The 26,227-nt window shown below is 58.9% G+C and overlaps 2 protein-coding genes across 15 annotated transcripts in view; one reads left to right on the forward strand and one right to left on the reverse strand.

Annotated features, from left to right (window-relative positions):
• The window catches only part of NPRL3 (NPR3 like, GATOR1 complex subunit), a 29,679-nt gene extending 15,112 nt beyond the window's left edge, over positions 1 to 14,567 (forward strand). For 7 of the 14 annotated variants that reach the window (XM_084817955.1, XM_084817957.1, XM_084817960.1 and 4 more), the window contains 10 exons: positions 2,760 to 2,834; positions 5,969 to 6,122; positions 6,559 to 6,640; positions 9,686 to 9,823; positions 10,743 to 10,899; positions 11,584 to 11,690; positions 11,935 to 12,064; positions 12,200 to 12,389; positions 13,185 to 13,377; positions 13,986 to 14,567. In XM_084817955.1, coding sequence (XP_084674081.1) covers positions 2,760 to 2,834; positions 5,969 to 6,122; positions 6,559 to 6,640; positions 9,686 to 9,823; positions 10,743 to 10,899; positions 11,584 to 11,690; positions 11,935 to 12,064; positions 12,200 to 12,389; positions 13,185 to 13,377; positions 13,986 to 14,151 — 1,392 coding nt within the window. In that variant the 3' untranslated portion in view covers positions 14,152 to 14,567. Of the gene's footprint in view, positions 1 to 2,759; positions 2,835 to 5,968; positions 6,123 to 6,558; positions 6,641 to 9,685; positions 9,824 to 10,742; positions 10,900 to 11,583; positions 11,691 to 11,934; positions 12,065 to 12,199; positions 12,494 to 13,184; positions 13,378 to 13,985 lie in introns of those variants that run through there. The other 7 variants (XR_014785472.1, XR_014785475.1, XM_084817956.1 and 4 more) reach the window with 5 other exon arrangements.
• A 31-nt stretch (positions 14,568 to 14,598) lies between these two features.
• On the reverse strand, positions 14,599 to 20,215 carry MPG (N-methylpurine DNA glycosylase). Its single transcript, XM_084817965.1, has 3 exons — positions 17,755 to 20,215; positions 16,606 to 16,810; positions 14,599 to 15,890 (listed from the first exon to the last, which is right to left on the reverse strand). Exons 1-3 carry the CDS (start codon positions 18,613 to 18,615, stop codon positions 15,505 to 15,507), a joined length of 1,452 nt encoding a protein of 483 aa, XP_084674091.1. The 5' UTR covers positions 18,616 to 20,215; the 3' UTR covers positions 14,599 to 15,504.
• Positions 20,216 to 26,227: the final 6,012 nt, after the last annotated feature.

Below are 26,227 nucleotides of genomic sequence, written 5' to 3' on the forward strand. Positions count from 1 at the left end.
AAGAATATTGTTCTTTACAGCATCGGACTTTCTTTTCACCACCAGACACATCCACAGCTGAGTGTCCTTTCGGCTTTGGCCCAGCCACTTCACTCTTTCTGGCGCTACTTGGAAATACCCTCTGCTCTTCCCCAGTAGCATATTGGACACCTTCCGACCTGAGGGGCTCATCTTCCGGCGTCATCTCTTTTAGCCTTGTGATACGTTCCATGGGGTTTTCTTGGCAAGAATACTGGAGTGGGTTGCCATTTCCTTCTCCAGTGGACCACATTTTGTCAGAACTCTCTGCCATGACCTGTCCATCTTGGGTGGCCCTGCCCGGCATAGCTTATGGCTTCACTGAGTTATGCAAGCCCCTTCGCCACAACAAGGCAGTGATCCATGAAGGGGAGCCTTGTTTACACACTTTCTAAGTGTGCATTGCACTATCCTGATGGGGGGATGATCCTGGGACAAAAGCTCCAAAGCTTTTGAGTTGGCACCAGGGGCTGCATTCTGTGAAGGGGCCATGGCTCAATGGTAGAGCTTCTGTTCTGCATGTGGAAGGTCCGAGGTTCCCTCCCCGGCAGCATCTCCTGGTAGGACTGGGGAAAAATCTGGCCTGACACCCAGGGGAGCTGCTACCTTCAGTCAGTGTTGACCAAACTGGGCTAGTTGGCCAGCAGGGTCTGACTGTGTATAAGGCAGCTCCCCATGTACTTTCCAGTAGAGCTAGAGAGGTGCCAAGGTGTTTCTCACGTGGTCCTTAGAAATGCTCTGCTACTCAGCATTCAGCTATCCAGAAGCTGACCAAAGCCACCCTGGGAAGGCCTGGGCCAGCTTGACTGGCCCTTCCTCAGAACTCCTGTGCTCTTTGGGGGTTGGAATTGCCCTTCCTTGGCCTCCTACGCTTTCCCTTGCTGGCTGCTGAGTTCTCCGTGTGTCCTGATGGTCTGAGTGCTTTGCTTAAAACCAGGTGTCCAAGCATGGTGGATGCCTTGGGGTTTCTGAAAGGTCCTTGGTCTACCCAAACTCCTTGGGAGGGACCTGAAGGCCACTCACACTCGCTCCCCTCCTGCAGGGCAGCCCATATGACCAGGGCCCCCATGTGTCCCCCCACATGTGCCCTGCAGGTGGGTGATGCCAGCCAGCCAGCCCAGGAGTGTTTGGCAGGGGGAGGTAGCATCTGTCCCTAATCCTGTGCAGATCCCCTCTGCTAGGGAGTGGGAAGGTGGGCTTTCAGTACGTTGATAGATTTCCTCCCCCCGCCCCTCGATTTTGCTGCGGGGTGAATACCTCCCTCTGTTGGGCTGTGTTGGTGGAGGGCCTTGATCCCCCTTCAGGCTAGCCTGCTCCACCTTGTGGTGATATGTGGTGCCTGCAAGAATCCAAGGGGAGGTACCTAATTTCATTTGCTTTTCTGTACTTCTCCGGAGGGACAAAGAACAGAGGAAGCTGCCTTACACTGAGCCATGCTATTTGTGGTTAATGTAGCCCAGTATTGTTGGCACTGGCTAGCAGCAGGGTTTCAGGGGGACTCTTTCCCAGCCCTACCTGGAGATGCTGTCAGGGATCGAGCTTGGGGCCGTCTGCATGTGAAGCAGGGGCTCTTAACTCTGAGCTGCGGTCCTTCCCTCAAAAGTGCAGCCATCTCAGGTTGGCCGTCCTCGGACCGTGTTCCAGGGATCCTCCAGGAAGCGGCAGATGAGCTGCTCAGAAAGACAGCTGGCCCACTGCTGTTCTGACTCAGGCACAGTTCTTGTCCATATGGGGTGGTGATGGGAACCCAGAGTTTCCTGTGTGGACCATGTGGCCCAATGAGCCAGTGCTTGAGCACCAGAACAGAGCCATGAGATGCCCTTGGCAAATGTCTCCAGGGCCCTCTTGATCCCAGCAGGCCAAGGGTCAGGCCTTCTGATGCCCAGGCTGAGTGTTGCTTTGTAGCCCTGATTCTTGCGCCCACAGTCAGCTTAAACCAAAGGAGCTTGCCCTCTATGGCTTCATCAGCCTCCTCTTTTCTCTAAGTAGATTGAGCTCTTCTACTCATAGAGTTGGAAGGGACCTGGGAGATCGTGTAGTCTGACTCTCTTGCTCGAGGCAGGCTCTGCCCTGCAGGGTGCAGCTACAGCATCCCTGTCAGGTGGCGATTAATGCTGTGCCTAAACACCTCCCACAAAGGAGAACCCACCACCTCCCACCGCAGAGTCTGTCCACTGCAGAGCAGCTCTTGCTGTTAGGACATTTTTCCTAATGTTTGGCCAAAATCTGCTTCCTGTATTCTCCACCACTGGTTCTAGTCCTGCCCTCTGGAGCAAAAGAGAAAAGTCCGTTCCATTCTGCATGACACCCTTCAGATATTTGAAAGGTGCTATCTTGTCTCCCATTAATCTCCTCCTCCAGGCTAAACCTTCCCAGCTCTTTGAACAGTTCCTCACAGGACTTGGTTCCCAGATCCCTCCCCATCCTGGTTACCCTTCCCTGGACATGCTCCAGTTTGCCAATGAGCGCCTTAAAATGAGGCACCCAGAATTGGACATATTCACCTGATGCGGCCTGACCAGTGCAGTATAGAGTGGAACTGTTGACACTTGAACAGGGCTTCTTACTTCCCCTGATCTGGACACTCTACTTCTGTTAATGCCACCTAGGATGCCATTTGTTTTCTTAGCAGCCACTTTGCCCTGCCCACACATCTTCTTTCTCACTTGCCACATTTGCATAGCTGTGCATGTGTTCCATTCTCTTTGCTACATATCTCACTATTCCCGTTTGCTTTGCAGATATCCAAGACCGACCCCTCTCCAAAGAGGGAGGTGCCCACCATGATTCTCTTCAATGTTGTGTTTGCTTTAAGGGTAAGGACATTCTGGGAGTTATACTGTTGGGTCAAATTCTGTTTAACAGTGGTTGATCCTGGGACAACCAGCAGGCCAGGCCATCTTCACCTCCGCAAGGCATTTCACAAAGTGTCCCATGATACTGTGATTAGCAAGCTGTTTAAGGGTGGGTTGGATGACACTACTGCTAGGTGGATCCACAGCTGGCTGGAGAACCATACTCTCAGAGTGCTCATCAATGGCTCCTCGCCAAACTGGAGGAAGGTATTGAGTGGGGTGCTGCCCGGCTCAGTCCTGGGTTCTGTACTCATCAATGTTTATATTAATAACTTGGAGGAAGAGGTGGGGGGAGGATGCTTATCAAATATGTAGATGACACAAAATTGGGTGGGATAGCTAAGACCTTAGAAGACAGAAATAAAATTCAAAATGATCTTGATAGGTTAGAAAACTGGGCAGAAAATAACAGAATGAAATTCATCAGAGACAAATGCAAAGTTTTTCATTTAGGAAAGAGAAATCAAATGCACAGGTATAAGATGGGAGATACTTCGCTTGGCAATAGTAGCTGTGAAAAGCATCTTGGAGTTCTAGTCGATCACAAGCTGAATATGAGTCAGCAATGTGATTTGGCTGCAAAAAAGACAAATGCAATTTTAAGTTGCCTGAAGAGAAGTGTAGTTTTTAAATGGTTGGAAGTAATAGTTCTGTTCTCCTCTGTGCTGGTTGGACCTCACCTGGTTCAATGTAAGCAAGTGTAAAGTGATGCACGTTGGGGCAAAAAATCCCAACTTCAAGTATAACCTGATGGGATCTGATCTAGCGGTGACCAACCAAGAAAGAGATCCTGGGGTTGTACTGTGAAAAAGCCAGACTCCATGTTAGGCATAATTAGGAAAGGAATTGAGAAGAAAACGGCCAATGTCATACTGCCCCTGTACAAATCTATGGTGTGACCTGACTTGGAATACTGTGTACACTACTGCTCACCACACCTAAACAAAGGATATTGTAGAGCTGGAAAAAGGGCAACTAAAATGCTCAAGGGGCTGGAGCAACTCCCATATGAGAGAAGGTTACAACAGCTGGGATTGTTCAGCTTAGAAAAACGAAGGGTAAGGGTAAAGATAGAGGTGTACAAAATTATGCATGGTGTGGAGAAAGTGGACAGGGAGACATTTTTCTCCCTCTCTCATAATCCTAGAACCTGATGGGAGATTCAGGACAGATAAAAGGAAGGACTTTTTCGCATACCACGCAGTTAAATTATGAAATTCATAGTGATGGCCACCATTTTGGATGGCTTTAAAAGGGGATTGGACAAATTCCTGGAGGAAAAGACTATCAATGGCTACTAGTCCTGATGGCTCTATGCTATCTACACTGTCAGAGACAGTATCCCTGTGTGCATCAGTTGCTGGGAAACGTGGGCAGGGGAGTGCTATTGCACTCCGATCCTGCTTGTAGGTTTCCCGTGGGCAGCTGGTTGGCCACTGTGTGGACAGAATGCTGGACTAGATGGACCCTTGGTCTGATCCAGCAGTGCTCTTCTTACGTTCTTAACAGGCTTAAGCTACAGGAAGATAGATTTTGGTTGAACATCAGGGAAAAGGGTCAGAGCAGTCACGACAGTGGAAGCAACTGCCAGGGGGCGGGGGCACGCTCTGTCTCTGGAGGTATCCAGGCAGAGGCCAGACAGTACCTGGCAGGGATGCTTTAAACTAGATTCCTGCACTGAGGAGGGGGTTGGACTGGATGGCCTCAGCGGGCCCTTCTGACAGCACGCTTTTCCAGGGCAGGCCAGGGCTTCTGTTTCCTTAGATTCACAGTCCTGGGTGATGGATCCATCTGCTGTGAAAGCATCCAGTGGAGGCTCCTGGGGGCGCCTTTGTGAGTTAGCAGTGCAGTTCAGCCTGGCTTGGGGGCTCTCTTGTGATGGCCAGTTCTGGTGCAGTGGGGACGCCCGCGTGGTGCTTCTGAGAGGACCTGTCCCCACCGTCCCCTCCTGGCACTTCCTCATGCCTGACCTGGAGCCCTGGGCTGCTCCCAAGCCAGGGGACTTGCAGCCCCTCCCAGGTAAGGCGAAAGCAGTGGTTTTGCTGCTGCTGGCTGTGGGTGGAGCCCATCCGGCCCCAGCGGGTAGGGCCCCAATGCTGTCATCAGCATGGGGGCAGCTGCTGTGCTGAGCCTTTGTGTCCACCACAGTGGTGTGACTCAGCAAGAAGCTTGGTGCTCTGGAAAGCTGAGTCATCCTCCGCAAGCTTCGGAGGCATTGCTTATCAGCCACCTTGCCCTCTGAGACTTTAACAGGCCTGCGGCAGCTGCTTACTGCACCCCTGTTGCCTGCCTCAAGCCCCACCTTTCTGCTGTGTGCAGCTGATAGTGACCCTGCACATTGCTTGTGGGCGCACGAGCAAGCAGCCCTGGGAGCTATGAAAGGGCGATGCTTTATGGGGGCTTAAGAGGGTCCCAAATGAGGGGCCCCCTTGGGCTGGCGGCCCTTGTGGGTGCCCGTGAGTCAGGTGCTCAGCTCATCAATCACCCAGTCTAGCCTCCACCCATCAGAAGGCTCTGTGAGGTGGAGAGTGGTTTTGATGATCGTTTCTGTGAGGTGGAGAGTGGTTTTGCCTTCACTGTTGCCCTCCCCCAGGAGGAATGAGAGGAAGGAAAGGGCCTGGGGGCTCCACTGAAGTGAAGTGAGGGCAGGCCTGCTCACTAGCCCAGAGAGGAGGCCAGGAGGAAGCCTTCACGGCACACTCCCCCAGATGCCAGTTCCAGAGGGGCTCTGTGCTAGCTGCAGCTGCAAGAAGAGCCAAGGTCCTTGCAGCACCAGAAGGACTAGCAATGATTTTGTGGCAAAAGCGTCCACATCTCTAAGCGTCAAATGTCCATAGAGCAGGCCCTGCTACCCAGGTTGCTTTTCCAGAGCCTTCTTCCTGAGCAGGTGTAGCCATCCAGCTCTGGTGACAGGAGCAGCGGTCTGGGCCCTGGAAAGCAGAAGAGGGCAGCTTGGTGGGACCCTGGGCCAGGGAGGGCCAGGGAGGGTTCTCCATGCCTATGATTTCCCATCAGCCTCCCTTCCTTCCCCTTGCCACCTGCGAAGAGAGCTGACAGGCTCCCTGCTCCTCTTGCCTCCTCCGTGTCACCTGCAGGCCACCGCCGACCCCTCTGTGATCAGCTGCCTGCATAACCTCTCCCGCCGCATCGCCATTGTCCTCCAGCACGAGGAGCGCCGCTGCCAGTACCTCACCAGAGAGGCCAAGCTCATCCTGGCCATCCAGGATGAAGTGTCGGCCATGTCGGAAAGTGAGCCCCAAACAGACTCCTCGTCCCCATCAGTGGGTGCTGTATGGTTGTGCCTCCATGCTGCCTCCAGGGACACAGTGGCAGGCTCGGATTTGCGAAATCTGGGTGCTGAGTAACGGGGCCCAAGTCAGTCCCTTTGTGGGCACGGGGGGCCCTCCTCTGTGTGTCCCCAGGCCAGGTGCCTGGCACAAGGGGCCTTGCGGCTTCTGCTCCCTGGGGCCTGAGCTGCTGCCGCGAGCTCAGGTCACAGAGCCGGCTTGCCTTTTCAGTGGCGAAGGGGCATTTGTGCATGTGGCATTTCCCAGAAGTACTCAAATGGGTGAGAGTGCAGGGAAGCTTTTCTGGTTTGGTGCGGGGCAGGGTTGTTCCTGTGAGAAGGCCTATGAAGTGCTGTGAAGGTTCCCCAAGTGACACCTGGCTGTTCCCCCCTCCTTAGCCACCGAAGGCCCCCAGTCGCCTTTCCTCCACATCCTTCCCAAGTGCAAGCTGGCCAGAGACCTGAAGGAGGCCTATGACAGGTAAGGCAGCCTCCACACCTTCAAGGTGAGCTTTCTGAGAGGGGGACCCTGAGCAAGGTGACCTGCGATTCTCCCCTGCTTTGGCTCAGGGCAGCCCCTTGGACTCCTCTGATGGGGGCCTCCGTGCACTCAGGGCCAAGCGCTCTTCTTGGCTTTTGTGGCAGACATTTGGCAAGAGCCTTCCCAGAGCCCTCTGCTTCCCAACAGAGGCAGCTTCCTGCTCTAGGCCATTTTAAGAAGGGAGACCCCAGCTTTTCTCAACTAGGAACTAGGGGGCAACGTTTGGGCTTCTGGAAGAACAGCGGGATTTGGTTTGAGCCAAAATGCAGAGAAGCGCCTCAGGCCGCCGCCACCAGCCCGGCCTCTGTTTGGACAGGGGGTTCACCCAAATGTGTGTGCTCAGATCTGTAGCAAATAGGTCTGGTTAGGAGAGTCTGGGCACTTGGAGAAATGAACTCGCCATTCGTCAGATCATGGGGCACTTATCTAAGTTAATGTAGAGCCAGCATTGACAGAGGGAGGCTACACAGATGGGAGGCATGGGGCTGAGACCAGAGAGGAACGGGAAATGAAGCCCTGCTACCCAGAGGCTGCCTCCTGACCCTGACCCCCAGCAGCACCTCTTGAGACCAGCCGTTCCAGTGGCAGCGCCTGAATGGGCAGGGGTAGTACTCTGGCCCGGGCGCTGCCAGCACTGGGACTGGAGCTGTCTAAGGGCTTCCCTGCAGGAGGGAGGTGTGGGAGAGCAGCTGGGGCCTGCATTGGGAGCAGGGTGCGTGGTGCTTGTGAAGTAGCTGCCTGGTCTCAGGCCCAATGAATGAGCCTCACACTGCCCCTTCCTCAAGGGGGGGCTCCAGATGTTTTGGGCTTCAACTCCCATCAGCCCCAGCCGGCATGATCATGGCCAGGACTCCTGGGAGTTGTAGTCTCCAGAACAGCTGGAGGGCGGCCCATTGGGGAAGGCTGCCTTCAGCCCAGCCCCAGCCTCTCCCCTGGGCCAGGGAGGGTTCCCCATGTAGAGAACCCCAGGAAGCAGCTGAGGCCTGTGGCCAGCCAGCCTGCTGCAGCCTGGGATCCACGGGTAGCCTGCGGCGGAGGCTGCTTGGGCTGAAGGGATGGTGCCCGGCTCACCCACGCAGTTGCCTGGCTTGTAGCTGCTGCTGGCACCAGAGAGCCTGGAGGTGGGGGGTCCCCAAGGGCCCCCTCTGCTGGCAGCAGAATGGCCAAGAGGCAGAGGGCAGGCTTGTGAGTTCCTCCACTGCTGGAGCGCCACAGCCGAGCCATCGGAGGCCGGCCTTCCACTCGCGTGCAGCCAGGCCAGCGGCTCGGTTGACGTCAGAGGGGAGCCATCAGTGACTGTCCCGGCATGTTGCCTAGGAGAGCAGGGGATGCCTTTGTGGAACGTCTGCTCTGGGCCTGGTGGGGCTCTTGGGAAGCCCCCCATGCCAATATCGCTGGACCCCCGAGCCCGTATCCCGGCTTGGGCCTGAGTCTGTCCAAGGCGGCGCTTCTCCCTGGCCCGGTCCCACGTGAGGCCAGGCAAAGCCTCTTCTGGCTGCTGACTGCGGAGAATTCAGCCTGCTGCTGCTCTGAGACATCTTGAAGGATCCCAGCGCACCTCCTGGGGAGAAGCAGCCCGCTCAGCCTGCAGCAGGAATTGCTGGCTGCCGGCGGCGGGGCGGGGGAGGTGTCTTTCTGGGCCACCGTGTTGTGTTGGTAGCCAGCAGGCAGGGGCTTGCTCTGGAAAGACTAGGGAGGGCTTCTCTGAACCAAGCCTAAGTCCTGATGGTGCGTCCAGACGCAGTGCTTCCCTCGGTGTGAGGGGAGGCGCCTGTGTCTCTGGGGGCGGGGCCTCCTGCTCCAGTGTGCTGCTCGGGGAAGCATAGCTTAGTGGCAGGAGGTCCGCCTTGGCATGCAGAAGGCCCCGGGTTCAATCCTGCCATCTCCAGGTGGGGCAGGAAAAGCTCCTGCCCAGAACCCTGGAGGGACAGCTGCTGCTGCTGCTGCTACTCAGTGCAGACAAGTCTGGGCTCGCTGGAGCAAGGGCCTGGCATGGTAGGAGGCCACCTCTGACGTTCCATGGGGCAAAGAGGGTGGCCATACTGCATCCAGCCCTTGCTCAGCACTGCCACGCTGGCTTTCCCAGCCCTGTCGAGATGAGCGCCTGAGCACAGGGCCCTTTGTGTGCCTGGCAGGTGCTCTTCCCTGGAGCACTGGTGCCACTGCCTCAGCCAGCTTGTGTGCGTGGAGGAGTGTTCTGGCCATGACTGCGGCCCGCAACCTGCACGGATCCGGCCGCTTGGTTCCCCCCGCAGCCCCAGGGGCCCTTCTGCTGTTGTGTGCTGGAGCGCCGCTGCTTCCCTGTGGTCTGCCACTGGGGGCACCAGATGTGCAGTCTCCTTGTGGCACCCCACCTAGACTTTGCCCCAGAGCAGGTGGGCATGTTTTGTTGGCACTCCTAGCCCTGCCCTGGTGCTCCTGCCTCTTGGGGGAAAGGAGCCTTGGAGGGGAGAGAACCAGACTAGCCGAGGCGTAGGCCCCAAAGACCTCGGCAGGTGGGAGTCCCGCTGGCCATGTAGCTACAGCCAGACCACAGGGCAGGCCTTCCTGGGCTGGCAGCTTCTCCAGGGTGTCCAGAGGTGCTGGATCTCCTTTCCTGCCCGGCCTCTGCCTTCCGCTTCCCTCTAAAGCAGCCTGAAAGCCCTGCCGCCCTGTGTCATTCTCTGCTGCTTCCAGTGGCGGTTGGTGCACTGTGCTCCTCGGCCTGCAGAGGCTGCTTTCCCCTCTTGCACTGAAACCACAGCAGCTCAGCTGAGCCTGGAGGGCCCCTCCTCTCAGCTATGTGGGGCAGCAGCACATGTGCTGGGCGGATGGCCGGAGCAGCCTAAGCCTCCCTGCTTTGGGGTGTCTCCTGGGCTTGAGTCGTCCATTTCTCCAGGCCTGCTGCAGGTCTGGGAGCTTTGGCCAGGGCTGTGCAGGCAGGAGCTTGGTCCAATCGGCTAGTGCAGGATGGTCCCCATGGGCTTCTCATCTCTCCCCCTCCAGCCTCTGCACGACCGGCGTGGTCCAGCTGCACATCAACCACTGGCTGGAAGTGAGTTTCTGCCTGCCTCACAAGATTCATTCTGTGGCTCCCCACTCCATCCCCCCAGAAGCCATTGAGAGGAGCCTGAAAGCTATTCGGTGAGAGCTCTTTGGGGAGGCCGGAGAATGGGAGGACCTGTACTGTGTGTGGCTTTGATAGCATTTCCTGGGAGCAAACTGCTTCAGCGTTTTTCCCCACCATCCTTCTCACATGTGCTCTGAGGTAGCAGAGGTGACGCGTGCCCAACACCAGGAGACTGAGGGGCTGGGGTGGTCCTGAGCCTGTCCTAGCCCCTGCTGCAGGGCATGGCAAGAGTGGCTTCCACGTCCTGCCGCAGATCCCTCTGGCACGCTTCTTGGGGGGCCCTTCCTATCCTCCCCTCCCCCTTCCCAACAGGCTTCATCTGCTCCAGAGGCCCGGCTGCCCCTGGACCTCCGCATGGAAGAGGCAGGCCGACCCTCTGGTTGGGCAGGAGGGTGCCTCTGCGCTCTGGCTCCTCTCTCAGGCAGGCTTCCTAAGAGCTGCGTTTTCTTCCACATTCCCCTCTTGCTCTAGGCTGCCTTGTGACATCTGGATGCTGTAGTTAAAAGCGACAGGGCCAGTGTAGCCCTCAGAGCGCTGCTCTTTCCCCTTCGTCTGGTGTGCTGCTGCCTGCCTGGGGGCTGCCTCATTTCCCAGGTGTAGTCTAACTTTGGGCCCAGGCCTAGGCAGGCAGAGCCGCTGTCCTCTCTGAAGCTGGCATGGAGAAGCGGGGCTGTTTCCCTACCCTGCGCAGTGGCCGAGAAGGGCTAGCCTTCGCATGCTTCTGGCTGCTTTTGCTGCTCCCTGCCCCGGGCATCCAGCTGCTGGTGCAATGACCCCTCGCAAAGTCCTCCAAGGGCCACTTTCTCGCTCACCACTTGGCAGCTGCTTGTTCTGCGAGGAGCTGGGGAGCTTTTCCTGTTCCTCGGAGAGGCTCTTGCGGCAGCGGGTGTGTGTGTGTCTCTCTCCATGGGTGGCCCTTCCGTCTTCCTGCAGGCCTTACCATGCCTTGCTGCTGCTGAAGGACGAGAAGTCCCTCCTCAGCGAGCTCCCCCTGGACTGCTCCCCTGCCCTGGTGCGAGTGGTCAGGACCACCTCGGCTGTGAAGAACCTCCAGCAGCTGGCCCAGGATGCCGACCTGGCACTGCTCCAGGTGGGCCGTGGGAGTGTTGCCGGGAGCTGCGTGGGGCGAGTGGCTCCAGCCAGCCATGCCAGGAAGCCAAGACCTCCTCCTGAAGGGGAAAGCAGAGCCTCTGTTGGGCGCCGCTGTGGCCAGCTAAAGAGTGCGTCTCTCATGGCAGTGCCCTGGGGGGTGGGGGCATCCCGCTCCCAGAGGGCCCCAGCAGAGGCATCAGCCCCCAGCTCTGCCTTGTGCCCGAGGAAGCCTTTGGCCTCCTCCAGAATGCTGCCCCGTTTCCTCATCAAGAGCGCCATAACAGCCTGGCTATGGCAGCTGCATGCTGGCCAGCCAGCTGCCTCCAGGAAGCGGGGCAGGCAGGCACCAGCCCTCTCCTGCTGTGCCTCCCCAGCTGTCAGCATTCCGTGGCTTCCTCCCACTCAGTGTGGAGGTTCCATGCAGCCGTCATGACTCACAGCTGTGGACAGCAGGGGGTGGAACCGGAGGGTGGACAGCCCCCCCCTCCCAGGCACCCGCTGGGGAGAAAGAGGCCTCCACACAAGCTGTCCAGGCACAGGGCCAGGTCAAGATGCGTGTGGGACCGCTTCCTCTTCGGAGCCGCGCTATGCCGGCCCTGCTGTAGCCTGGCCCTGCCTGCATGGCACGTGTCTGGAGGCAGCTGCTGAGCAGGGCTCATGGCCTCCTCCCCTTGTGTGGCAGGTGTTTCAGCTGGCAGCACATCTGGTGTACTGGGGAAAAGCCATCGTTGTCTACCCGCTGTGTGAGAACAATGTCTATATGCTGTCCCCCAATGCCAGCGTCTGCCTGTAAGTGGGTCCCAGCGCCCCGCTCGGAGGAACCCAGAGCACTCAGCCCCGGCGTCTGCGTTGCAGGGGGCGGGGGGTTGTGGTGGCTGGAGGGCGGGGCATCTGCCTGTGGGGCTGGAGTGGCCTTGGGCAAGCCCCTGCTGCCCAGCCCAGCCCTGCCCTGCCACGCCTCGTGAGGAGGTACTGGGCAAGAGGCTGCTGGGAGAAAGGTAACCGGGGCCTTGACTGGCCTTTCCTTCGGCAGCTACTCCCCGCTGGCAGACGAATTCTCCCGCCACTTCCCAGGTCACGACCTGCCCTCCGTTCTGTCCAAGTTCTCCTTGCCAGTTTCTCTGTCAGAGTTCAAGGACCCTCTTGCTCCACCCGTGCAGGAGGTCAGTGGTTCTGCCCCCCCCAGCTTCTCTGCTGCCTGACTGGAGGGGGGGCCTCTGCCGTGCCCTCGCTGCCTGCGGGCAGCTCCAGGCATGTCGCGTGCCACTCAGGGCTGGCTTCTCCCCCATTCCTGCCAGACACAGCTCATCCAGATGGTGGTCTGGATGCTCCAGCACCGGCTGCTCATCCAGCTCCACACTTACGCCTGCCTGATGGTTCCCCCGAAGGAAGAGGACTTCCGAGCCAGAGTGGAGGAGCTGCCCTTTGCTGCCCGGGTCGGGGGCCGAAGCCTCAGCACCCCCAATGCGCTCAGCTTTGGCTCTCCGAGTACGGCACATCTCCTTTCTTGCCAGGAATGAGCTCGGCCACGGTCAGGGCTTGTGTGTGTGGCTGGAGAAAAGCCCTGCTTCAGAGGGGTCCGGGGTCACTGCGTGAGTTCCCCCGGCAGCTCCACCACCCTCCGACAGCTTTCCTTGGGGTCACTCCAGGTCTGCTCTAGTCAGGTCTTACCTTTACACAGTACGACCCAGAAGCTCCCTTTTTTAAATAGCCATAGTGCTGTATCCCTTCTGTGCACAATAGATTGGGGAACAGGGAATAGCTGCAACTGTGGGCCCTCTCCTGCCCGCACGACAGAATTTCTCTCTGGGTCAGAGGAGGGCAGCGCAAAGCCACCAAAGGAGTTTCAGAAGCCCTTTTGAGCCGTGGCCACCACCCTGCAAGGCCTCTTCCCTTCTGCTTTGTGGGGCTGGTGGTCCAGGTGTTCCTGGGCCCCGGTGCATTTGGGAGAGGCTGTACAATGCACAGGAGAAGCGCTCAGGCTTTCTCTTCTGCACCAGCTACAGAGAAGAGGAAGACTGCAGTTGTGCGTCTGGGAGCCTGCATCTCGCTCTCACCAAATTTCTCTGTATTTGGCTGCCAGCTGCCTTTTCCCATTTGCAAACAGTGCCCTCGAGAGGAAGCAGCCCCGTCCCTGCCCCCAGGCAGTGAGGGTTGGAGATCTTTTGTGACCTGGAAGTGGCAGGGCGGGGCTGCTGCTGCTGTGGAGGGAGCCCTGCTCTGGTGCCTGGCCTCCGCAGAGCCCTGCTCCATTCCGGTGGCCCTGTTTGTCCTGCTCTGCAGCCAGCAGTGATGACATGACTCTCACCAGCCCCAGCATGGACAACTCCAGCGCAGAGCTGCTGCCGGGTGGAGACTCGCCAGTGAACAAGCGCATGACGGAGAATCTGCTGACCAGCCTCTTGGAGCATGAGCGAGAAGCGATTCTCAGTGTCCCGGCAGCCCACAACCCAGAAGATCTGCGCGCGTTTGCCAGGTAAGGAGGGAGCGACATGGAGCAAAGAGGCACAGAAAGGGTCTGCTGAAAAGCACCAGACGGGCTCCGCTGGTTGCCCAGCTCAAGGCTGCTTGATGCAGTTTCCCAAAAGGGCGCGCAAACCTCTCTGAGCTGCTCTGTTTTGCAGGACGTCTCCACTGTGGGTGCCTTGAAGCGCCGGAGGCACGTGTACACCTCCCCGTGTGCCTGCTTGTACTCCCTTGGCATCTCCCCCAGAGCCCCCTCTCAAATCCTGCTCATCCCCCAAATATGGCACATGCAAAATGAGAGGGGGAGGTGGGGAGGGCTTTGCAGCAGCTCCCCCCGCTGGCACGGTCAAATCTGGCTGGCTTACAGCCACTTTGGAAGGAGAGCTCTGCTTGGCTGCTGGGGGAGGGGAGCAGGGCCCCTCCCCCATGGAAGCCCCTTGCATCCCTTGCCAAGGAAGAGGCTCCAGCAGGGGCGGTTGGGAATTGGGATGTGTCCGGTGCCCTCCTTGCTGCTTGCCCCGAATCAGGCCTCCAGATTAATGCACCGTCTCCAAACGGGGGCTGAGCTCGTGACCAGCAGCAGCCTTGGCCTCATGCCACATCTCCCTCCCTCTGCAGGCTGCTGCACTACTTCCGAGGGCGCCATCACCTGGAGGAGATCATGTACAACGAGAACATGCGCCGCTCCCACCTCCTCATGCTCTTTGACAAGTTCCGCAGTGTGCTGGTGGTGACCAATCACGAGGACCCCATCATCTCTGTCTTTCAGTCCCTCCAGAAGTGAGCAGAACCTGCCGCCTTGGCTGTCCCCTCAGAAGGTGGGGCAGGGGCTGTTAGCAGAGCTGGATGGTGGGCTGGGCTGCTTGCCGTGATGGGGGCACGTCTCCCCTCTCTGAGGCCGGGATGAGGGGTGTGAGGAGCACTTTGACGGGGGATGGGTCTCCGCAATGAACGCTGCTGGCTGGGCCAGCAAGCTGCCCTCTGGCGCCCCCTGTGCCAAGGCTGCTGCCTTCCTGCACCTGCCGCACCACAGGGAAGGCCGGGCCGGCGGTGCTGCTCACCAGGGCCTCTGCCTGCTGTCGGAGCCCCTGGTGGGTGCCCCAGGAGCCAGCACAACACCTCCCTTGGGGCCTGTGTGCCAGTTACTGCCAATGTCCGCCCAGCACCATGAGCCAATAAAGCACCTCTTGTTGGATCGCATGAAAGGCCTCTGCTTTTAAGCCAGGCTGTGAAAATAGCCCCCGGCTAGACCTTTCTTCAGCACTTTGGGCAAGGAAGATGAGCCCCCACCCAGCATTTCACCTGGGCTGGCCCCTCCACCCTTGGGCTGCTGGAACGCTCCTCTCGATCAGGCGGTGTCCTCCCCACTCGCAAGGGATTGGGTGAGGTGGTGGGGGGCAGTCTTTCGAGGCTTGTGCCCCTTCGCGGCAGCGACACAGTATCCCCCTCCCTGCGCAATGGGAAGTGTGTGTGTGTGTGTGGCTCAGCCCTTGCCTTGCTGCTGTTTGGTTTTTAGAAACTATTCTTTTAACCGCCAGGGGGAGACTGTGCAGCAGCCACGGTAAGCACCGCTTCAGGAGAGGGAGAAGGTCTCCTTGGCGAAAAGCTGCATTCTCCCCTGTCCTGGATTACCTCTTAGCCCTCACCCCCGTGCAGCCATGTTCGCAGGATGCTTAAGAGCAGCCTTGTCCATCCTGCTCCGGCAGGGGCCGCACTGGTGCACCGACACGAGCACCGTGCCCCCCTGGGCCGGGCCCTGGAGCCGCCTGCCTGGGCTGCGACACAGCTGCCACACCACTGGCCCTGCCGCTCTGTGGGCCGCAACCAGGGACGCCCTGGCGGCAAGAGCCGTCTCCCCGCTGCCCAGGTGGGGGGCCTTCCTAGCAAACGTGTCCTGGTGCGGGGTCCCTGTAGCTGTGCTTCCTTCTGCCCATAATAACCATGGCAGGCAGGCTGGCAGGCTCTCTGGCATCCGTGCCCACCTGGCCTCAAGTCACTGGAGCAGAGCCAAACACATTTATTTACATATATGCAAGATGAGACCTGCTTTCAGAAGCAGCCCCAGCCTCTGCCCTTGGGCACACGTCAGTGCCATGCTGCCCTGCAAGGCCTCTGGGCTGGAGAGCCTTCCAGAGTCTCAGCAGCCCAGCTCAGCAGGCTGGCTGGCAGTGGCACTCTCTGCTTCCTTGTCAGTCATGCTCACACACGGGTTGCCTCGGATGTAGAAGCGCAAGGGCTTGTGGGCCCACTCGCCACTGATGCCAACGCGGCTGGTGCAGACAAGGGCTTCTGCAGGGGCTTCCGGGCCAGGCTCCAGCCACACGGCCGGGCTGCAGGCCAGGTCCTTCTGGTCAAAGCTCTTGTCGATGGCGAGCGCCTGGCAGAGCTTGGATGGCCCATTGCACAGCTGCTGGTCCTTCAGTGGGTGGGCTGCCCCCTTCCGCCGAGCAAGGCGCAGCTCTCTCATGGCCTCGAGGCCCTGCAGAGGCTCCAAGGAGCGCAGGAGGACCGCAGCCCCCTCCCCTGCACAGTGGTAGAGGCAAACAGTCTGGGTGGGGCAGCACAGTGCTGGGTCCACCCCCATCCCCCCCCCCACTTGTGCAGCAGGCAGGTTTGTGGCAATGGCTCCTACAGGAATTGAGGACTAGCTGTGTTTGAGCAGAAACATTTGTCTAGGCAAGAGGCGCTGAAACAGCAGCCAGAGAAGCAGACAAGCTCCTTCAGTGCAAAGGCAGCAGCTCCCTCTTGCAAGGAGATGCCAGATTTTCTTCCTCTTCCACCTGGAGCCTGGGTGTGTCTGTGGGCGTCGTTGCAACACCCACTCCAGTGGCTTGCTACACCAAGAGGAAGAGGAAACAGAGAGCAGGATTCCACAGCGGCAGCTGGGTTAGTCTCTGGCAGCCAAATCAATGACTGGGTCTTGGGGTACCTGGGAGATAAACACGCTTATTCTGGCCTGTGCTTTTGCAGCACTGCATCACGCATCCGACGAAGCTGCCGTGTCCATGAAAGCTTATGCCAGAATAAATGTGTTAAGTCTTTAAAGTGCCACAAGGCGCTTGGTTGTTTATACAGGGCTGAGACCACCCCCTTAAGTGCCAGCAGACCCCTCCCCAAGCCTGACTCTGCATGCCAGGGAGCGGCTGGATGAGGCAGCTAGGTGGGGGCGCATCTCAGCGCGCAGCAGAGGGATAGTCCTGAGGGCCAGCCAAGGCAGGCCTTCTGTGCAGCTGCTTACCTTGACTGGAGACGTTCATGCAGAAGTAGATCCCATAGATCTGGTAGACGTACAGAGTGCCCGGCGGCATGAACATGGCCACGTTCCTCACAGTCCGCCGCCCACCCCTTGAATGGGAAGCGGTGTCGTCCCCTCCCAAGTAGGCCTCCGTCTCCACAATCTGCCCCCGGAGTTCTCTTCCATCTGGCAGCTTCCGAACCAGAATCTGGAAAAACAGCGATAAATGAGTCCCCACAAGTTCGCAGCCAGATGCAGCACAAATGGCGGGGGGGGGGGGGGGGCTCACCAAGGGGCTAGCCTATGCTCCACTTCAGTGCCCCGGGAAAGTAGGCTAGCCCCAAGGGCGGCCTTTGGAGGAGGCTGAATGTTTTGGAGGCACCGGCGATGGAGTCCTTGCTCTCCAACTCGTCTGATGGATGCTGGGGGCTTTCAGTCCCTGCTCCCTCGCCTAGCAGGTGGTAGAGCCCAGAAGGCCACATGCCTGTCCTTCCCCATGGCTGTGGGCCCACTGCTCAGTCAGCCAATGATGGGGCGGCAGTAGCTCCGTGGAATGATGGAGGGCAGGAACCCCCCCCTCCTCCGGCTGCCAGTGCTGCCACCATTTACCCCAAAGCAGTCCCCTGGGGGCGCTGAGTGACCGCTCCACATACGGAAGCCGGAAGTGCCATGGGACAGGCCCTTCCTGGCGGCCCGTTCGGGCGTCCGAGCTGTCCGCAATCCCATCCGCGAGGGAGAAGGAGCTGCTCTCCTTTGCCCAGCAAGAAGCAGATGAATTACCGCTCCGGGCGACACAGGACAGTGGCTCTGGCCCACGGAGCCCCGAGCCAAATGCCCTCTCGCGCGCGGAAGGTCCCGGGTGCAAGTTAAAACGGATCGCTCCGCGGAGATCTCGGCCGGTCGCTGCCTGTTGGGGCGGGCCAGCGTGGGCAAGACGGCCAAGGGTCTGAGCTGCACTTAAGCCGCCGGCGGCGCAGGGGCTTGCACGCGAGGGGGCCCCGCCGTGACCCACGGGAGCGCCTCCAGGCGGGAAAGGGAAGAGGTGGCGGCGGGGGAAGCAGCCCCCGAGGGCCAGGGCGCGAGCGGCGGCTTCCTCCGGCCCCCTTCCCCGCACGACCTCGGCCCCGGGAGGGTCGCTCGTCGCCGCCTCACCTGTCCGAGCAAGCCTTTGGCCAGGCGGACGCAGGGCTGGCTGAAATACTCCGCGCCCAGGCGGGGCGGCGCTGGGCTGCTGCCCGGCTGGGCCCAGCGGAAGGACGGGCTGTCGGCGCCGGGCGGGGAGGCCCGTTGGGGCGGCCTGGCCCCGATCCCCAAGGGGGCCGCCTCCGTGCGCCTGGCATGGCTGCTGCGGGCGGGGCGGGTCCCTGCTGGGAAGGCGGGCAGGGCCGCCCGGCCCGGGGGCTGCAGCGGGGGAGGGCGTCGCGCAACTGCCCCCGGCGGACGGCTCTCGCCCGCCAGGGGGCGGCAGCGGCTCCCCCAGCAGAGCGCGGCGGCGGTGCCCGCCGGAAGCAGGGCCGGCCGAGGCGCGGCGGGCCCCGGCCCGCCCCGCGCCCTCCGGCGCGCCTGCGTGGCCGGGGGGCCGAGGCGAAGGCCGCCCCGGCGCTGTGCGGCGACCGCCCGCTCGGCAAGGCGGCCGCGGGGCTTCCCGGGGGGAGGGAGCGGCAGAGCCGCGGCGCGCCGAGGGCGGGGCTGCGGGGCGGCTGTCCGCGAAAGGAGCTGCAAGCGGCTCCTCGCCCGCCGGCCGGCCGGCCGGCTCGCGAGGGGGCCCCAGGGCGGCCCCGCCCCCGGCCGCCATGCTCCTTCTCGGCTCGTCCCGGCGGGCTCCGCGGGGCGCGGGAGGCGAGCGAGCCCCCGCGGGCTGTAGTGGGGCTGCTCTGCTAGCCCAGCGCTGCGCACACAGCGGCCCGCTCTCGACCAGGGGCCCACAAGCAGGGCGTGAGCGCAGCAGCCGTCCCCCATCCGTGTTCCCCAGCAGCTGCTGTACATGGGCTCGCTGCCTCCGACCCTGGACATCGCACAGAAGAGGGACAGAAAGGGAACGAACAATACTCCGGGTGAATGACTGGCTACGAAGGTGGTGCCGACGAGAGAGATTTGGGTTCTGGGACCACGGGCTATACTTCCTGGAAGATGGGCTGTTGACCAGGGACGCGTTGCACCTCACAAAGGATGGGAAGAATGTGTTTGGCCACAGCATGAAGAACTTCATCAGGAGGGCTTTAAACTGAATCCTACAGGGAAGGGAGATGTAATGTTGGGGGTAGCAGTGGACGTAGGCGCATGTACTGCGACGGAGAGAACAGCTCTGATAGTGCCCAATAATAGTCTTCACAAACATGTAGGAAGAAAGCCAGACTATGAAGCGCATGGTCTTCGATGTCTATATACTAATGCCCAGAGTGTGGGGAACAAACAGAACGAACTTGAACCCTTAATACAGGAGGGAAATTATGACCTGATAGGTATAACTGAGACTTGGTGGGATGACTCTCATGACTGGAATACAGCAGTTGAAGGATATAACTTGTTCAAAAAGAACAGGAGGAACAGAAAGGGAGGTGGGGTTGCACTGCATGTGAAAAATACATATCTCTGCACAGAAATACAGGAGGAGGAGCTTGGTAGCCCCATCGAGAGCATCTGGGTTGAAATAAATGGAGCAAAGAATAAAAGGAACCTGGTGGTCGGAGTCTACTACCGGCCACCCAATCAAGGAGAAGACGAGGATGAAACTTTTGAAAAGCAAATAGCCAATGTTTTAAGGAAGCATGATGTAGTAGTAATGGGGGACTTCAATTTCCCCGATATGTGTTGGGAGACAAATTCAAAGTAATTAGGTGTTCCTTGACCATATGCCTATTGATCTCAAGCTACAATCCTGCTCCTTCAGCCTATACCTTGCCTTTTCCAGGGGGGTCATAGACCCTCTTTTGGGAGAAGACTGAGCCAAAGTAGGAATTGAGTACCTCTGCCTTTTCTTTGTCATCTGTTATCGTTTTGCCATCCTTATTTAATAGCTGAACAACCATTTCTTTTCTCTGCCTTTTACTATGCACATAGCTGAATAAAGCCTTTTTGTTGTTTTTAGCATCCCTTGCTAACCTCAGCTCATTCTCAGCTTTAGCCTTCCTGACGCCATCCCTGCAATTCTGTGCTACCTGCTTGTACTCTTCCTTTGTTACTTGGCCTTCTTTCCACTTCCTATATGTGTCCCTTTTTCTTTTCACATCATCCCTAAACTTTTTGTGAAGCCACATTGGCTTCTTCTGTTGTCTTCCACCTTTTCTTCTTGTTGGAATTGTTTGTGATTGTGCCTTGAGAATTTCCTTTTTTAAAAGCCCCCACCCATCTTGGACTCCTTTTTTTCGTTAGAGTCGCTTGCCTTGGGACGTTACTGATCGTTGTTCTGAGTTTATTAAAATCAGCTTTCCTAAAATCCAGGGTACGTGTTTGACTACACTCAGCTTTTGCTTCCCTTAGAACCAAGAACTCAAGTACAACATGGTCGCTTTCCCCCAGAGTTCCTGTAACTGCTACTTTATCCATGGTCATCTCTGTTGGTTAGGATCAAGTCCTAGGATAGCCGATCCTCTAGTTCCTTCCTCTACTTTCTGTAGGAGGAAGTTATCCGCCACACAAGTCAGGAATTTCCTGGAGGGGCCATGTTTTGCAGAAAACATGGCCCCTCATCTGAAGACACATCTACACATCTGAAGACACAACTGTGTGGCTCACAAAATAAGGGCCACTGAAAGGAAACCCCTCTCCCTTTTCTCCAGAAAGGAAGGGAAACCAAAGAGACCCACCGACAGAAGAGTGGGAGCCTGAAATAACTTGCCCACATTCTGGTCTGCCCCTCTCCAGTCCTGGTGACAAGCAGGCCACTCTCCTGGCTGGGACTGGATCAAGAATGAATTCCACAGGAGCGGTCTCTTGCTCTCAGGGCCTCTACTTCCCAGGCTGCCCTCCCTCCCTCCTCTCCACTTAGCCCCATGCCAGCCTTCTTCCAATGTGGCAAACCCCTTTATCCCATGGCAGGGGGCTGGGCATGGATGCTCACTGCCTGCTGGCGTCACTATATGGTGCGATCTGGCAGAGTGAGCATGACTGTGCACTCTGCAAGAGCGATGTGCCTGAGTGGCTCATGCTGAGCGCCCTGGGCTCTTCTCCATCCACAGCTGGCCACAATCTCCTCAGTGGTTCTCTTGTGCATGCCTGGATTCCTGTTTCTTCCCAGCTGCAAAGCGTTACTGGCAACATCAGAGGGACACTTTGTGCTCAGGCTCTGCACTTCTGAAGTGCAGGTGTGGCTGCGCTGTGGCGAAAAGCATTCCTTCCTGACAGGGTTGGTCTTGAGCAGAAAGGAAACATGAAGGCTTGACAAGATGCAGATGCAAGACTGGAAAGGCAGTGCCACAAGAGGATGCTGGTTTGGGGACCCGGCTGTCCAACCTAGCAACGAGAGAGTGAAAGAGCCACAGCTGCTGCAGAGGCAGGAAGTCACAAAACCCGTTCATAGGGGCTAAATATAACCAGAATAGAAGCCACCCGTCAACTTCTCCACTCCTGGTGATACATATCTGGGTGGTGGAAGACATTTCCTGGCCCTGACAAGATTCTCTACAGCCCCGAGCTGCGCGGTGTCCTTGGGCCTTCCCTTCCTGCAGCATCATGTGCTTAGTCCTACATGTGCCGGCCTCTCTCTCCCACGCACAGGCCTGCTTTGAGCACCCTCGGCAAAACACAAGCAGAAACCCCGAGGACTTTACACAACAGCCTCCTCAGGCAGCGTGGAGCCAAATCAGGCAGCGGGACTGCAGCCCCGCGGTCCGCCTTGCGGCCAAGGGCCTCACATCCACACCTTGGCAGCCCTCAGCCAGCACGCCTCTTTGCTGCGACTGTGGCTGGGCTGCTTGCAGTGCTGGCATCACTGGCCGAAGGCCCCTGGGAGCGTGGCCCTGGAGGGTGTCTCGCCCCTGCCCCAAGGCCAAGGCCAGCCTCTCCATAACACCCACCCACCCGGGTGTCTTGTGAGGGCCGAGGGCTTCCCCTGCAGCCTTATCAGAAATGCCTCACTCAGTGGACCCAAGGAATGCATCTGCCAGGAGAGGCCGCAAATAGAAACCCACACACAGCTGCCCAGCCCCTCCCTTTCCCAACAGGCTGAGGTGGGACCCTCGGCTATTTCCGGAGGCGAACCACCACCGGTTCCATCCCAACCAGCCGCTTCCATATCTGGGCCGGCAGGAAATTCCTTCCAGAGCAGAAACTGAGAGCCCCACAGCACAGTGGGTCAGAGAGGCTCAGCAAGTGCCCCCCCAGCGGCTGTGCCAGAGAGCAGGTGCTGTGGGTGCTGCTTCAAGCAGGGGGCTGGGGGCCTCCAGAAAGTCTCAGCCTGCCTGTCTAGGCATGCAGGGACAGGCCAGCCAGCCAGTCTCCCTGTGCCTGGACACTGTTGCCCAAGAATGCCCAAAGATAAAAATGTCCTTCCTGCCCCAGCCAGGGAGCCAGCCGGGCACTGCAGCAGTTAATAGTGTGGGACATCAGCCTGTCCCTCCTTCCCTCGCCCTGCCGGCAGCAGGGGAATTCCAGCAGGACAGGAGGCCAGAATGCCCAGCAGGCCCCGGCTCCGGTACTGCTGCGCCCCTCCCTCCCAGGAGGAGGGGGCCCCTTCTGACACCCCCCCACGCTGCCGCCCCTGGAGCCAGAGGAGCTGAAGGAGCTCTCCACCCATGGCTGCCTTTTTATCTGGAGGACTTCTGGAAAACCTGGAATTTGGGTGTGCCAAGCACGTTATAGTTTTTATGCCTGCTCAATGCGTACATTAAAAAAACCCATTGACACCACTCCACAACCTTGGGGCAATTTGAAATACTTCACCGCAAAGTTCCCATATCCCTGAAGACCCAAAGTCCTCACGCCGGTAAGGGGGTGCCCACAAAAACCATCTATTCAGGCCTCGGCAAACGGCCCCAAGCAATGGCGGATTACGAGGGATAATAACCACTGTCACACGTGAAGAGAAAAACCCACGTTCCATCTCATCGTCCAGAAAGGCCCACGGTGCAGGCATGGGGCAGAAGGTCCACGAGCTGCAGCAGTGTCCCCCACAGCAGCCACCCCCTTCCTCGGGCTGCCTCACCCTCGCCTCTCGACAGCCTCTGCGGGACCAAGGCAGAGATGCAGGCACAGCACCGAGGCACCGCCAGGACAAGGGGAGGACACCGAGGAGCACTTTTTCCAGTTCAGAATGCTGGCTGCTCTCCAATGGCTTCCATGTCAGCGCAAACATGGGCAGGATTAAGGCCTCCAGCCCCTTCTTAGCAGTTTGGAGGGGAGTGAGACCAGCCTGGACAACTCCCATCCCTGGAGACCCTGCCTTCTTCAGGCATTTCGGGAGCCTGGGGTGGGGCTGTCCTCAGTGGAGCTCCTCTGTGGACAGAGCAGGAGCTGACCTCTCCCATGCAGAACTGCACAGGGTGGGAAATCTTCTGCAATGGGGGTGCAGATCCTGCCCCTGTTTTAAAACAGCCTTCCACAACCACACAGCGCCCTGCAGGGAAGGGGAGATGCCGCTCACTGCACCATTCTTGTCCTACAAATGGCCCAGGGGGCTGGAGCAGCAGGAAGGAGGCCAAAGCCCTGGGCCAGTCCCACAGAGGCTGGGGGGGCTTCCATTGGAGCCACGCTTGCAGCTGGGCACCTTGCCAAGCCCTGGGCTCCATCTCGAGGTTTGGCATGGCTCCAGTGGAGTTCTGCTCTCCTGCTGCCAGTCTCCCCTGAATGCTCCGGTGAGAACTTTTCTGATGGTCAGACTGCTGTGCAGGATCACACCGCAAGCCTGAGCCACACCTTGCAGAGGGGGCTGATCAGGCTGGGAGAATGCCCTTGGGGGCATCCTGGCTGCTGTGCTGGACTTGAGGGCATTCACAGAACTTACTGCAGCGAAGGAAAATGCAGATTGCCCCCACGTTAAGGGCCCATACTGGCGATCAGAACTGACCCCCCAGGGCCTCAGTGAGGGTGTCTTAACCACGGCTTCCTAAAAGCTTCGCCATTCCTCAGAGTGGCCAGGCCTTCACGAGGGCTCCACAGCTCTGCTTCCTCACCCTGGGCAGGCCCTGCCGGCCTCCACTTCCCCTTCCTCAAACACGACCGCTTACTTCATTTCTAGTGTCTTGGCCTCAAGAGGCCACAGGGTCGGGGGGGGCAGCGGGGGAGAAGAGGAGCTCTTGCACCAGGAGGGAGGCATGTGTGGGCTGCCACTTGCGAGCGCCTTTGGGTGCGAGCCACCAGCCCCTCGTGCTTGCCAGGGGGGGCAGGGTGGCTCATGGCTGGCAGAACCAAAGCCAACCCCCCCCCCGTAGGGCTGGTCCCATGGCCCCACGTTGCCTAAGTCAGCGCAGCTGCATGGCCTCTGACCCCTCACTGAGCTCCCTCTCCTGAGCTCCCTCTCCTGAGACTGGGTGCAGTGACCGCCCTGGTGCCTTGGAAGGAAGGAAGGAAAGAAGGGGCGAGCTCTCCACTCTTCATGCCTGCTGGGACAGAAGACTCAGGAAAGGGAAAAGGCCACCCATCCATTGCTGAAAGGGCAGCTGGCGCCACTCTCAATGGCGACATTCTTGTGCTTTCCATGGGGCCTCTGTCACCGCCAGCCTCGGTCACAAAGGGGCATTCAAGCCGCTCCCCCCTTCCCGGCCAGCCGTGTGCTGAGCCCACCCTAGGGCAAAGCCCCCCCCACATATGCAGCAGCTGGCTGCCAGCTTCCTGTCGACCAAGCGCCTTTGCACGCTCATGGGGGCCGGTGGGCGGTGCGCCCCAGGCGCTGGAGCCAGGCCTCTTTCCCCACTGCAATGCGGAAGCCGAGCCAGGGGCGTGCAGCTGGACAGCCCCTGCAGAAGGGCCCTGGCGCACCTGTGGTAGAGCAGCGGGGACCGGGGCTGAGGAGGCCGGAGCCCTGGGAAAGGCGACCCCCCGGATATGCAGCCGCCGCCTGTAGAACTCAGGCACTCGGGATGGAGGTGTCTCGGAGGTGGGGGTCTGGAGGCACCGCGCCTGGTCGGCAGAGGGAGACCCACATGGCAGCCTCCCCACACAGCCCGTTCCCCAGCCTCTGGAAGTCAGCACGGGGCGGCCTTTATACAGGCCAGTGGTGCCCGAGTGGCCCTTCCATATCACTGGCTCCGCAGGCCGGACGGATTATGGGCCACGGGCAGGCGGAGGCGGGTCCTCCAGCAGGAGAGCCCAGGGCGCTGCAGCTCCCACATCTGCAGCGCAGGCCGAGCCAGGGAGAGATCCGCGCACCTGTCGTGCAGCCTGCGGGCGCGCCATCACACGCTGGGAGAAGAAAGGGGGCAGGGGCGCCCACCGCCGGGAAATCCTCCTCTGCAGAGAGCAGCCTTGATACAGGCAGGCTTTGCTCCCAGCTGGCGCTGGGCTGAAGAGCCTGCCGGGTGGCAGTGCCCCCCCCCCCCCGCAGGGAGAGGAAGGGACCTTGCTTCTGCACCTGTTGGGCTATTGAGGGCCACGCGGTCCATCCCAGGGCTAGAGGGCAGCGGTAGAGTCCTCCCCGGCACGCTGGCTCCCCGAGCCTTTTCCCCACCGCAGACTCTCCCAGGAGGCGCACAATGACGCCAAGCTGAGTGCGGGTGCGTGCCTGGGCGTCCCACTCCTGCTCATGTTAAGCGGTGATTTTATGCTGATGTTTGTACTCTTTGGTTGTTCACAACTCCAACGGTTTTACTGATATTGTTGTTCAGTCGTGTCCGACTCTTCGTGACCCCATGGACCACAGCACACCAGGCCTTCCTGTCCTCCGCTCTCTCCCGGAGCGTGCTCAAGTCCATATTCATTGCATCGGTGATGCTATCTAGCCATCTCATCCTCTGCCGTCCCCTTCTCCTTTTGCCTTCAGTCTTTCCCAGCATCAGGGTCTTTTCCAGAGAGTTTTCTCTGCACATTAGGTGGCCAAAATATTGGAGCTTCAGCTTCAGTATCTGTCCTTCCAATGAGCACTCAGGGTTGATTTCCTTTAGGACTGACCAATTTCACCTCCTTGCAGTCCAGGGGACTCATAAGAGTCTTCTCCAGCACCACAGTTTGAAAGCATCGATTCTTCGGCGCTCAGCCTTCCTTATAGTCCAGCTCTCACAGCCATACGTTGCTACTGGGAAAACCATAGCTTTGATTAGACGGACCTTTGTCGGCAAGGCGATGTCTCTGCTTCTTACTACGCGGTCTAGGTGTGCCATGACTTTCCTCCCAAGGAGCAAGCGTCTTTTAATTTCATGGCTACAGTCACCGTCTGCGGTGACCTTGGAGCCCAAGAAAGTAAAATCTGTCACTGCTTCCATTTCCTCCCCTTCTGTATGCCAGGAAGTGATGGGGCCAGATGCCACGATCTTCGTTTTTTTAACGCTGAGTTTCAAACCAGCTTTTGCACTCTCCTCTTTCACCCTCAACAAGAGGCTCTTGAGATCCTCTTCGCTTTTTACTGATAAGACGCCTTTAAATAAATTAACAAGTGAGCAACACAGAGAAGAAGCCCCTCAGCACCAGCAGGGCGGCGTGGCCAGCTCCGAGCAGGCAGAATGTTCAGCTGAGCACGTTTCCATCGCAGGGAAGC

The sequence above is a fragment of the Heloderma suspectum genome, chromosome 12 (assembly GCF_057233095.1).
Source record: "Heloderma suspectum isolate Gila_16-S chromosome 12, 16-S_ref, whole genome shotgun sequence".
NCBI lineage: Eukaryota > Metazoa > Chordata > Lepidosauria > Squamata > Helodermatidae > Heloderma > Heloderma suspectum.